The sequence below is a fragment of the Rousettus aegyptiacus genome, unplaced genomic scaffold, assembly GCF_014176215.1.
Source record: "Rousettus aegyptiacus isolate mRouAeg1 unplaced genomic scaffold, mRouAeg1.p scaffold_m13_p_7, whole genome shotgun sequence".
NCBI classification, from domain to species: domain Eukaryota; kingdom Metazoa; phylum Chordata; class Mammalia; order Chiroptera; family Pteropodidae; genus Rousettus; species Rousettus aegyptiacus.
Genome location: NW_023416310.1, coordinates 2,946,617 through 2,959,129, shown reverse-complemented (window position 1 = coordinate 2,959,129; position 12,513 = coordinate 2,946,617). Strand labels below are relative to the sequence as shown.

General features: G+C 50.1%; 1 protein-coding gene and 1 long non-coding RNA gene across 7 annotated transcripts in view; both read left to right on the top strand.

Moving 5' to 3' along the window:
- KIDINS220 (kinase D interacting substrate 220) overlaps positions 1–5,011 on the top strand; it is a 76,191-nt gene extending 71,180 nt beyond the window's left edge. For all 6 annotated transcript variants that reach the window (XM_036224046.1, XM_036224045.1, XM_016121147.2 and 3 more), the window contains 2 exons: positions 16–252; positions 2,044–5,011. In XM_036224046.1, the coding sequence (XP_036079939.1) occupies positions 16–252; positions 2,044–3,303 (1,497 nt within the window). In that variant the 3' untranslated portion in view covers positions 3,304–5,011. The remainder of the gene's footprint in view (positions 1–15; positions 253–2,043) is intronic.
- Positions 5,012–6,133: 1,122 nt separating this feature from the next.
- LOC118605022 lies at positions 6,134–10,401 on the top strand. The gene is made up of 2 exons (XR_004951852.1): positions 6,134–6,689; positions 9,037–10,401. It is a non-coding gene; the product is annotated as an uncharacterized LOC118605022 (long non-coding RNA).
- Positions 10,402–12,513: the final 2,112 nt, after the last annotated feature.

Genomic DNA, 12,513 nt, shown 5'->3' with positions numbered 1-12,513 from the left:
TTTCCCTCCGTGAAGGTGCTGGAGATGAGGAGCGCAGAGAGCCAGGCGGGGCCGGAGGACCCCCGCCTGCTGGGCGAGGGCGGCGGCGGCCCAGCCCCTCACGGGGAGGCCGCCCGCCGCTCCGCGCACGGCGAGGTGCCCCACGGCGAGCTGCCCATGCAGCCTCCCTACACGCTCAACTTCAGCTTCGAAGAGCTCAACACGCTCGGCCTCGACGAAGGCGCCCCGCGGCACAGCAACCTCAGCTGGCAGGTACTCCCCGGGGGGCCGTGCTTCACTTCCCCGGCGGCGAGGGCGGCATTTCAGTCACCAGGGTCGAGCTGGTGCACCGAGCCCCCGGTGCAGAAACTGCTTAACGAGTCCGCAGGGGAACGAGACGCAGGCCTTCCCACCCCCAGGGAGCGGTGTCCTGGAGAGGGCGGTCAGGGAAGTAAAGGGAAAGTGAGATCGCTTCAGAAATCAGTGAGGACGGTGAGAACAGCCCCGCGGGGCGACAGCACCACGGAAACGGGGACGGTCAGCGAAGCCCGAACCCTGACCTGCTGTCGCCCTAAGCTCTTCAGTCACTGGCTAAAGTACGTCGTTCTCGGAAAACTTGCCGCGTGGCGTCCCTGAGCTGCACAGTGTGGTTTTCGTAGACACACTGCGTGCGGCGTCGGTTTTCTGTCTGTCCTCCGACGTCACATGTGCGTGAGCTCTGTCTCCGGGGGTTCTCAGAAGAGGGAGGACGGGAGCGAGAGGATCAGGGATAAAAACCAAGGCGGGGGACGCAGGAGAAGGGTCGGGGGAGAATCGGAAGGAAAGCAAACGAAGACGAAACAGATCCGGACAGAAAAGGAAGCGGGCGAGGGCGGGAAGGAGAAGCAGCCGCAGGGAACGCGCCCGGGGCGGGGCGCGGTGCGGAGGGAGCGGCGCCCGGTAGCGCAGCCGGTTTTAAGGGTGTTTGTTTAGTTTGGTAGTGAAAATAATCTTTTATTGTCCTTATCTTTTTTTTCATACTCTCTACCTTATTTAAGTGGGAAAACCATGTTATCGTTGGGTATTGAGTAAGATAAAATAGCTCCCTACTTTACAAAGAGACAAGTCCACATTTGGCCCTTTTGAGCCTGTGTTTCAACAATAGTTCCTTTCCTTCCCCCGGATTCTTTTCAACAGTTCTTAAGAAATCCTTTTTCTCCGCTTTTCCACACTCGGTTATTTCCTACTGCAACCTGGAAACTCACAGCCTTTCCATTACTGCAGCAGCTCTCAAACTTTTCTTTTTAAAAGGAAAATCCCAGAATCCTTTTATACTCTTAAGAATGATCGAAGGCTCCCAAAGAAATTAGGTTCATCCAAGTTTTATCTGTCAATATTTATTATATTAGAAGAAAAACTAAGAAACTTTAAAAACACTTATTTATGAATTTATATAAAAATAAACCAATTACATGGTAACATTGTAATGAAATATGGCAATATTTTTCAAAGCAAAACAAAAGAGTGAAAATGATGTTGTTTTGCAAAACTCTTTAATGCCTGACTTGGTAGAAGACAACTAATGCCCATGGCGGCTTCTGCGTCGAGGCCGTGTCATGTCGCACACGGTGGGTCCCCCGGGGCTCCACTGTACACTGCAAGAGCGAGCGGACGGACAGGTGGCAGCTCTGTGAGAACAGTCCAGACCGCGCGGACCCCCCAGCAAGGTGCACGCCCTGCGTCCGAGAGCATGGGTGGCACTGGGGACCTCCCAGCGCTGGGCAGTGTCCTCCCTGTGGAAGGAGGACGCGGCCTCGTTTCTCTCTCTTCATTTTGGCCTTTGCTTTTGTCCCTTCGGCTTCCCTGATTATTGAAATTTGTATAAAGCTTTCTAATAACAGTAAAATGGTTGTTAAGTTCACAGCTTTTGTTAAACTGTCTTATGTAGAATCCTTTTAAAAGAATTCGGTGCATCAAATACTTTAAAAATTCTTAGTGTACATATATATTTCCTAAGCTGATGTTTATTATATACATATTTTTTGCTTATTTGAATTCCTAATTTTTTTTTTTTTGTCTTCACAGTCACAAACTCGCAGAACCCCAAGTCTTTCGAGTCTCAATTCCCAGGATTCCAGCATTGAAATTTCAAAGCTTACGGATAAGGTGCAGGCTGAGTATAGAGATGCCTATAGAGAATATATCGCTCAGATGTCGCAGTTAGAAGGGGGGACAGGCTCCGCCACGATGAGCGGCAGGTCCTCCCCACACAGCACGTATTACATGGGTCAGAGTTCGTCGGGGGGCTCCATCCACTCCACTCTGGAGCCGGAGAAAGGGAAGGATGGTGACACAAAGCAGGATGACGGGCGGAAGGCGTTCTTGATGAAGAGGGGAGACGTTCTAGACTACTCGTCGTCGGGGGTTTCCACTAACGAAGCGTCGCCCCTGGACCCCATCACTGAGGAGGACGAGAAGCCGGAGCAGGCGGGCGGCAAGCTCCTCCCGGGCCGGAAGAGCTCGGAACGGCCGAGCCTCTTCCAGACCGACCTGAAGCTTAAGGGAGGTGGGCTGCGCTACCAGAAGCTTCCAAGCGACGAAGATGAGTCTGGGCCGGAAGAGTCGGATAACACCCCGCTGCTTAAGGACGACAAGGACAGGAAGGCGGAGGGGAAGGAGAGGGCGTCCAAGTCCCCGGAGCACAGCGCCGAGCCCATCAGAACCTTCATTAAAGCCAAGGAGTACCTGTCGGACGCCCTCCTGGACAAGAAGGACTCGTCCGATTCCGGGGTACGGTCCAGCGAGAGCTCCCCCAACCACTCGCTTCACAACGAGGCCGCGGACGACGCCCAACTCGAAAGGGCGAACCTCATAGAGCTCGAGGACGAGGGCCACGGCGCGAAACGGGGGCTGCCGCACAGCCTGAGCGGCCTGCCGGACCCGGCGGTGGCGCGCATGTCCGTCTGCTCCGAAGACAAGAAGAGCCCTTCCGAGTGCAGTCTGATAGCCAGCAGCCCCGAGGAGAACTGGCCCGCGTGCCAGAAAGCCTACAACCTGAACCGGACGCCCAGCACCGTGACCCTGAACAACAACAGCGCCCCGGCGAACAGAGCCAACCAGAACTTCGACGAGATGGAGGGCATCAGGGAGACTCCCCAGGTCGCCATGAGGCCTGCTTCCGGTTCCAGCTCCACGGCGCTTCAGAATGAAAATCTGAAAAGCATGACGCATAAGCGAGGCCAGCGGGCAGGTCACACGAGGCTCTCGAAGGGGTCTTCGGAGCTCCACGCAGTGGCCTCTTCCGAGAGCGCCGGCTTCGGGGAAGAACGAGAAAGCATTCTTTAAGAACGGCCCCCAAGGGCGGACTGTGTTCTGTGCCCCGTGACAGAGCTGACCTGAGCTTTACAGTGATGCGGTCCGTGCACGTCATTTTGTACATCACCCACAGGGAGTAATGGGTGCGAAGGCCTTTGGGAAAAGGGACACGTTCTGTACGTCGGGAACGCACGAGGAAGGGCTGCTCATCCACCCCTCCCGTTGGCTTTGTAATTAGAACCTTTCATTGTGACAACTTGTTCTCACACCTGTCATCGGCACGTAACCCCCTAAAAATGTTTCGGACAGGATCCGACTGTGAAGATAGGTCAGAAATATTTTACTAAACATAAAGGGTTTAATTTGCCAAAGAAAATAAAAAGCCCAAGACGCTTTTGTAGAACATTCACTCATCAGGTGTTTGAGGGAAGATGTGTTAGGTGAACCAGAGGCAGATTTTGCTCTTAAGGGTAAAAAAAAAAAAAGAGAGAATCAACAGATTATGGAGTAGCCCAGAGACTAAAGGGAAATTGAGAACCGAGGCTCTACTATATAAAATAGGCAAGTTGCTTATCAAAGCGTTTTAAAATTTTAAGTAGGAAATGCATGATAAAGAGGACTTTAAAACTGATCAAGCAAGCCACAGGTGCAGAGAGCGTCTCCCAGTGGCCGGGAAGGGGGCCTGCATGGAGGGCCCATGACCTGCCCGGGACCTGGACGCTCCTCTGTCCTGGACCCGGCTTCGGGCGCCATCCACCTTCCAAGAAGCCACCCGGCTCGCACTGTAACTTCTAAATTGTGTGCCCGACTTTTCTCAGCCTACCAGTGAAGGAGAAGAAACATGAATTCTTTCTGTAGAGAATCAGAGAAAACGTGCGTGGTAATAGTCACTACTGAACATTCATGGATGAGAGAATGAGGAAGTTACATCAGAAAGGTCAGCGACAGTTGACAAATGGCGAAGAAATATTTAATTAGGTAAAACCAGGACACTGCCTTCTGTACCAGGGCAGCTCATCCTCTTCATCTGCGCCTACGTCAGCACGTTAATTCTGGGGGAGCATCACAAGAGAGGGAACGCTTGCAGTTTAAACACGTAACAGCGCAAGGGTAGGAGAGAGAGACCCGGTGTGACGTTTTGTGAACTGTCAGCAGCTACGAGAGTGGACAGTGGTCCCGTGTTCTGCGGACTCGCAGCGTGCCCTGTCGTCAGGCTGGCCTTTCTCGCTGTGTCAGCGCGGCCTGCTTACGTCGGATCACGTCCGGCAGCGTATCGGCAGCCAGGTGTGAGGGTGTAGACGGCGAGACTGCAGGTGCGCAGTTACTTAAACGTAGTGTTACAGGGGTGATGGTTTGCACTTAGCGGCTTTTTGTGAAGTTATTCCCTTGACCAGTCATTGCATTAAATAGTTGTTCTTTTGGGTTTCATTGCCTTGATCTTTGAGCGTGATCTAAGATTTTCATAAAATACTTACTTTGCATGATCTCAACAAATGTTTTAGCCAATTAAAATATGGCAGGATGTTATTGACATATATCGAAATGCTAACATTTTTGTGTTTATAGTGTTGTTAGTTTGCAACGTTGTGTAATTAGTCATTATTTCAGGGGCAATATTTCATTCCTTTTCAGTTGAGTAGATGCAGCTAAATATTGTAGTATATTTAATAACCGTGATGTTAATACTAACGTACTCAGTGTACAAATAGGTTTAGAAAAAATAAAAAATTGCATGCTATTCCGACTCATGAATTTTTATTCACTACAGTGATAATGATTCACATTTTTATCAAAAATAAAAAAGGTAATTTGTGTGGTTTTGTTTTTTTCACGTCTCCAGTTCATTAAAGACATTCAGGTTCGTGTGGTGGCCGTGCAGCCGGCACGGTGTTGTGACCAATCACTCTTGAGGGCTTGGCGCTTGGGTCCCAGGGCCCGGTGACGCTTCCGCGAAGCTGACTCATGCCCAGCAGCACAGCTCTGGGCCGTGCATTTCTGTAGCTACAAGAAGTAGGTTATCCAGACCCTGGGAGGGTGTCAGTTATTATGTGAACATTCTGGAAAAGTTTGCTTTTTCCTCCTGTTCAGAAATTGTAAAACCAGATGGGTTCTTGAGTCCCACCACCATCCCTTTGAGAGAGTGTGTGTGTGTGTGTGTGTGTGTGCGCGTGTGTCTATTTATAACCCGTAGCGCAGGCTGGTTCTCACATGTGCCAAACTGCTTTGAGCTGGGTGGAAAGTGGTAGGAAAGGGTCCGTGCTCCGGTCTTGCTCGTCCTTTCGTTTCTGTGGCATTCGGAATCTCACCGTGTTTTATGAAGCACTTCCCTTCCTGTGAAGCCACAGACAGTGCCGTTCACGGCGCACAGTGTTGAGCCGGGTTCGCTCCCCGGGCCGCGCGCAGTGGTCCCTGTCTGCGGGGGGTGCTGGGAACCGAAATAAGCTCTCGGTGTCTCTCAATTGCTGCAACGTTCACAATGCCGAATGTTTGAGGATCTCTACCATTCTGGGAAATTCAAGCCTTCACGACTAACGTTTTCATTATTAACAGGAAAACTTGCTTTTGTGTTGTATTTTACTTACACGAGTTTTATATAGCTGTCAGAATAATTTTAATTGCCTAAGCAAATTATTTTAGAAACTTTTTTGCTAAAATTCTTAAATTGGGTACTTTAGACCATTTGCATATTATAGTGCTGCAAAAAAATATATTCGTAATCATGATCTTTTTTCTTACAAACACTAGTCGTTGGAAAATATTTTGAATGAAATTAAATCCTTTATTCTCGCTGAAATACTAAATTTAAATGATTTTAACATTACATAATTTTCGGTAGTACCAGGAATTTAGAAATTCAGCCTATTTAGAAGTATTCCAGAGTTTAAAAATCCCTGAATTCCTAGCTAACTCTTGATTAAATCAACATAACTACCAGGAAAAGCGAGAACTAGAGGACGTACACAGGTAACGGGAAAACTTCGGCAAGCACTTGAGACCGAATATCTAGGCTCCTTTGTCCCCCACCTGACACTTGGCAGAGGGAAGGAAAAGGTGGGGAGACTTTTATTTGCTCGGGGTAGGGGTGAGGCCGGGCCGGCCTGGGTGGCCTATCTGAAATGACTATGTATTTTTAATTTCCACATCGTGGTGTCCCCCCCATCCTTCCCTACCTCAGAATTTTAAACATAGACCATAATTATGCAAATAAATTGAAAAATAGACATTTATATATAACTGAGCCCATACTGGATGGTCTTTTATGCTCGTCACTTCAGAAAGGTTGAGAATCCTTGGTTGAGACAGATTAACGAGAAAGAGAATTTAAAATCTTATATAATTCTAAACCCTTTCATGCCTAGGAAGAAAATGGCATCCTTGAGATAGATAGCTCTTCAGAGGATCTGGTTTAAACTAAGGTATGTAAAGCATTTGCCTTCAAATTCAAATAGCTTTAAGCCAGCTGTTGAAAGCAGTCCTCACCCATTACAGAATGGGTATTCTCGCCACTTTAAGAAATAGAATTAAGCAACACCTAAAACGATTGCTGGAAGCCCAGTACTGTGACCTCCGTGGGCAAAGCTTTTTGAGTAAAATTCCTAGTAAAGCGTGGCCCGGGGTCCCTGGGCTCCTTGGGGTAACGAGGCCCTGTGTGGGGGCTGTGCGGTGGGTGAAAGGTATCACAGCGAGAGCTTCCTGGCCTCGGGGGCAGAAAGCTTTCTGAATGGGGGGCCTGGGGGACACTGTGGTGAGCTCTGCCCTGGATTTCCAGGTACAGCGAGGCGATTAAGAACATTTATAAGGATAAAAGGGTCAAGAGTCTAGACGGTTGGTAGGATGACTCTGCAGTCAATGTCGGTGATTTGACCTAAGCGAAGACCAACCGAACGACAAAAACACGAATTACACGATATCGTAAAGTAAAGGCGGTGCAGCTGTTTGAAAGCACACAGAATACTGCGAATCTGCCCGTGGGGCATGACCAGCGGTTATTTGTTGCTAAACGATAGGCGGAGGTCTTTAATTTCTGAGTTTCGGTGTGCGTTCGGTGGTATTTACACCCGTGCCGTGCATCAGGGGCCCCCTAGTTTCTCCAGGATTGGACACAATATGAGATGATACATCCACTGGTTTATTAGAACTCGAGTAAATGAAACTTTACTTTTAAAAAGCATGTAGAACGTGTTCCACATTATTCAAATTAAGAAGCTGTTTGAAGTAAGGTCATCTCGATCACTATCATTCTCTAGCTTGCACATGTATTTTATGCCCATAGACCCTGTTTTCTTCGAGGAGGCAAGGGCTGTAGGCTTTAGCGCCCGCCCGTAGACTGTCCCCTGACTGCTCACCCCCCTCAATGGGCTTCCTCACCAAACACCAGGCGGGGGGTGCCGTGGGAGTGCTGTGGCCACACCGTGACCCTGCCACGCGCCAGCCCGCTCGCCTCGGCCAGTGTTCTTTGTTCTTAGTGGTTGGTAAGTTTGACTTTGTTTTAATAAAGTGTTCCTTTTACGAAATTTTAGGTAAAAGCCCAAATGTAGAGTAAAAAGCATATACATAAACGCACCTAGAAATAAACTGACATTTCATATTTTATAGCATCTTGGTCAAATGTTAAATAAAAAGATTGTTATTTTCAAAATTATCATAGTTCCTGACACTCCCACTTTTTAAGATGTGTTTCTGAGAACTTACTGCATATCGTTATACTTTATATGCAGTAAAACTTTTTGTTTATAAAGAATTATTTTCTTTTTGAATTCTTGTTTCACTTTCTCTTTTACCTGAATTCTTTTCACTTTTTTTGTCTCTAGTTTTTTTTTCACATTGCCATGCATTCATCCTCTTTTTACCATAAAACACTCCTTAGAGGAGCAGAAAGGGAAAGGTCAGGACAGCTTTGAGACGCGGCCCTGGGTTTTCAGTGGCCCCTGAGCCAGTGCACACAGTGTGTCTACACTTGGAGCGTCTGCCCGCAAATCCTACCCTGAGGCTTCAATGAACCAGGTTTGGATGCCGCTGCTCAGCCTGTGCCCTGGTTCCTCCCAGGCCCCACTCTTCCCCGTGGCTCTGGTCCCAGCTCGGTGCCTGTCCCGCCCCTGTCAGCGTTTCTGTTGATGACCCCGGGAGGTTTTAAGACATAATATCAGGCTTTGTTAGAAACTCCCAGGGAACGATGCCCAGAGCCCTTCTTGATAAGCGCCATCCTTTTTAAGTGCTGGGCCACGTGATCTGCATGAGTGTATTTTAAACTCCTGTGTGCCTTAAGTCTTCTGTTTAGTCTTTTGTGAGGTGCCCATCTTCTATTTATAGAATTGGACAATCAAATTTAAATGGTTCAATTCTGCATTTTACTGTAGGGTATTGAAAATAGTTGTAGGTATAACTTAGCTATGGTGAGCATGTTTTCTCCGAGCCCAAATCGGGGCGCATCGTTACACTGAGGATATTTAACGCCAGGACCATCCCAGAAAATCTGACATGCGGGTGGACCCTGGCGATAGTTAGGTTCCCAGCCTTTCTTTTAGCAGGATTCGGTTTTTTGTTGACCGGCCTCATTGCTCTCTATCATTCCCTGTCTTAGGTTGACCATTCCGATAAATGTGACCCAGAATAAGCGTGTTATACGCAGATGTTTTACACGTAGGTGGGCCAGTACGTGTCGTTGGAAAATTTTTTTTACTGATATAGATTAACCAGTGCAACAACACCCCCAAATCTCGTTGACGTAATACATGTGAAGTTTATCTCTTGTTCCTGTAACAGTTCGGTGTTACCTAAGTCAGCAGAAGGACTCGGGGACCCAGCTGCCTCACCCGCGGCCTCACCGGGCTCCAAGGATCAGAGTCTCTGCCCGTCTTCGGTATGCCGTTGATACACAGGGGAGGAGCGAGGTAAAGGACCGCGCGCGGGGAGTTTGTGTTGCCCAGGCCTGGAAGTGGTGACATCCCCCCTTCCTTCCGCCTTCCCAAGTCACGTGGTCACGCTGAGCTGCAAGGGAGGCTGGGAAAGTAGGGTCCCTGTGTGCCCTGGAGAAAGCACAGACGCTTCGGCGGGTGCGGAGCGGTCCGTTTCGCTTCAGTGCCGGGTGCGGGTCATCCGCGCTGGGGAAGCTCTGTGACGCATCCTGGGTCGGCCTCCAACGGCAGTCAGTTCCTCCTGTTGACGTCTCTTTTAAATTTCACTTTGTGCGCAGTTTTCATTCTGGCAAGGAAGTCTGTGAAGCCAGACGCCATGCCCCTGAGGAGGGGTCTGAGGGGAGGGTCGTTTTCGGTCCACCGTTCCTCTCCTGCACGCAGGAAGCCGCGCAGAGCTCCAGCGCGGAGCAGGCCGCAGGGGGGACGAGCGAGGCTAAGGACGGGGCAAAGGAGAAGGCCGCACAGCTCCAGAGTCCCCTGTCACGCCCAGACTCTCGGACCCCCCGGGATCTGCCCGATTTTAAGGTTGGACGGTGAATATTTGCAATCTCGGCGTTCGGCTGCGGTCGAGTCTTCAAACTTCCTTCCTCCTGGGACGGTGACAACAGCGGCTGTGGGCTGCTCCTCCTTGCACCTGGCGGAGGTGGCCGGACTCGGCCCCGGGCACTCCCGCCCTCAGCGTGGGCACCCGCGGTTAGGGAGAACGCGAACCTCTGTGAGCGGCCGCGCCCGTCCAGGACACGCAGCTCCCGCCCGGAGGAGCCGGTGGGAACTGGGCGACGTCCGCAGTGTGGTTTTCACACAAACCCTCCTGCAGCCCAACTCACGCGGCCGCTGTCCAGTTTTTTTCCTACCCGTTATTTCATCAGTTCTAAGATGCACATTTTTCACATTTTGACTTTTTGAAATACAGTTGATGGTATCAGCGGCAGCATTTTTTCCCTTGACGTTGCCTAAAGTGATGACGTGTCCTACAGTTGGCAGAGTCTGGCTTGCATTGATGAAACATATTTCAATACACAGCGTGGTCACGCTGAACTGTATCTTTAACAACAGTAACGGGCTGGAGGTGGTTTGTTCCACTGACCCTGCGAATGCAATGTTTTATATTGAACATTTGTTTTATCAGTTATGACTCATCCTGTATTCATTTTGGATATTTAAAGTATGGTGATACATGTATTATAATAAAAAATAGCTTACATTTATGTGACCTATTTTGTGCCTGACGGTGTGCTAAGACCTCTACATGGATTAACCAATTCAATCTTAACGGCTTCACGAAGTGATTCCTCTCATCTTCAGTTTACAGAGGAGAAACAGAGACAGAGGCAGAGAGGTTAAGTAACTTCCTGAGGCCACACAGCTGTGATGCGGCAGAGCCAAGAGGAGTCCGGTGCGGGCCGTGTGGCTCGGGGACGCCCACTGTTCTTGAGTTAGTTACAGACGAGTCAGGTCTTGCATCTTCCTATGACACATTTTCGTTTCAGTTTCGTTTGCTGTATTATCATCGTCTACTCGTCTTAAGATAGGGTTGGGGTCTCTGAAAGTGCTATCTATCCATTTAAAAAAGTCTTTTAAAAACCTATAGTCATGTGAATTCTATCTCTAGAGAAAAAAGCCTTTTTTTTTTTTTTTTTAAACATCGAACATCTTTGTTTCTACTAATTATTTTGGAACAATGTTCGATTTTTGGTTAAAATCCTGTTGACTTTCTTTACCGTCCTTTGTCCCATCATTATTCATGGATTAGCCTCTGCATTAAGGTGTGTAGTACTGTCGAATGTGTTCATTCTACCTGCAGTCTAGCTGTCACATGGCTTTCATCTGCTGGCCGGCTGTATGTCAGCATTATCCACATTCAGTGTTAGACTGTAACCCTAAGTACACTGTATGTGTTTTTCTTTATATTCTCCATCGAGCAGTGTTGATACTTAGTAAGTGTCAGAGGTAAGTAATATGCGTCTATTTAAAATTTATTACTGCAGTAGAGAGTCCCCCCCTCCCCCCCCCCCCCAAATGATTCTGGTCACTGTCTCCTAAGGAGAGAATATAAAAAAAAATAGGCAAAAGAGGACTCTGTCCTTCACAGTGACAACTGATCACGAAAGTCAAAAATTCAGTGGCCACGTCAATCACAGTGGAGTGACAGCGGATTGAGGTGGTGGTCGGGTGGCAATTTAGTTTTCTACGGTTATGTGCCTGATGATCTGAGTGCTCGCCCGAGCCAGACACGGATCTGAGCGCTGCGCATGGATTAACCCGTTAAATCCGGACAGGCCCGTGTAAAGTAAATACCGTTATTATCCTCAGTTCACAGCTAAAGTGTTGGCATCGTTATCATTATGTTTATTTTTGAGAAAACTGAAGATTCAGGAGTTTGAGACGCACCCCCACCCTCGACTCCAAGGTCACCCAGCTAGGAGACAGAACAGGAACAGCCCCCGTGGGTCCCTGACTCCAGCCCGTGCCACACGGCCCACGTCACTCCCCGAGTGCCTGTCGCTGTCCCGCGCGGCCCTGGCCTCCGTATGCCCGCGTTGGTGGAGCGCGTCACACGCATCTGGGTCCGGAACGAGCCCCGGGCTCCCCGCGGACGCTGTCACCGCCTTCCTCTGTCCCGTTCGCCTGAACCACAGCCGCCTCGGCGCTAGGCGGTGAAGGGGTCCAGATCGACAGGCCACCCGGACCTCTAAACCCTGCGCACCTCAGGACACATCTTCCTCACTGACGGGCGCCCCAGGACTGAACTCTGCCCCGCCGAGCTCAGGCCTGATGCCCGTGAACGTGCCCCGGTTAGGCTTTCCGCCTCCCCGTCGATGACTGTGGCCTTCGCAGGTAGGGGCGGCGGCGGGACGGTCGCCGGGGAGCGACTCCGAGCAGCCCCTGCGTCTGCAGACGAGTCACTCGTAAGGCAGGTGCATCACGACAAGTGTTGCCGTGCTGCGAGGAGCACGCCGCGCTGTGCCTGGGCTCGGCTCGGGCTGCCGCACGAAGCGCCACACACTGGGGGCCTGAGCCGCGACAGAGTCACGTCACGCGGTTCCGGAGGCCGCAAGCCCAAGGTCCCACGCAGCAGGTCTGAAACGGGACCCAGAACTGTCCCCCTCCCCGTCACTGGTGCCGTAATGGCCTCCGGCACTCAGGCCCAGAAACCCAGTTACCTTTGCTTCTTCCTCTTCTGTCCCCTCATCCCCTCGGTCGCCAAGCTCTTAGCTCTGCTCCGCGGTGCCGCTCCAGGCTGCCCTTTCGCGGTCCCGCCACCTCGAATCACCACCATCACCTGCCCCCCGCTTCTCCCCTTCTAGTCCGCACACGAACGCCC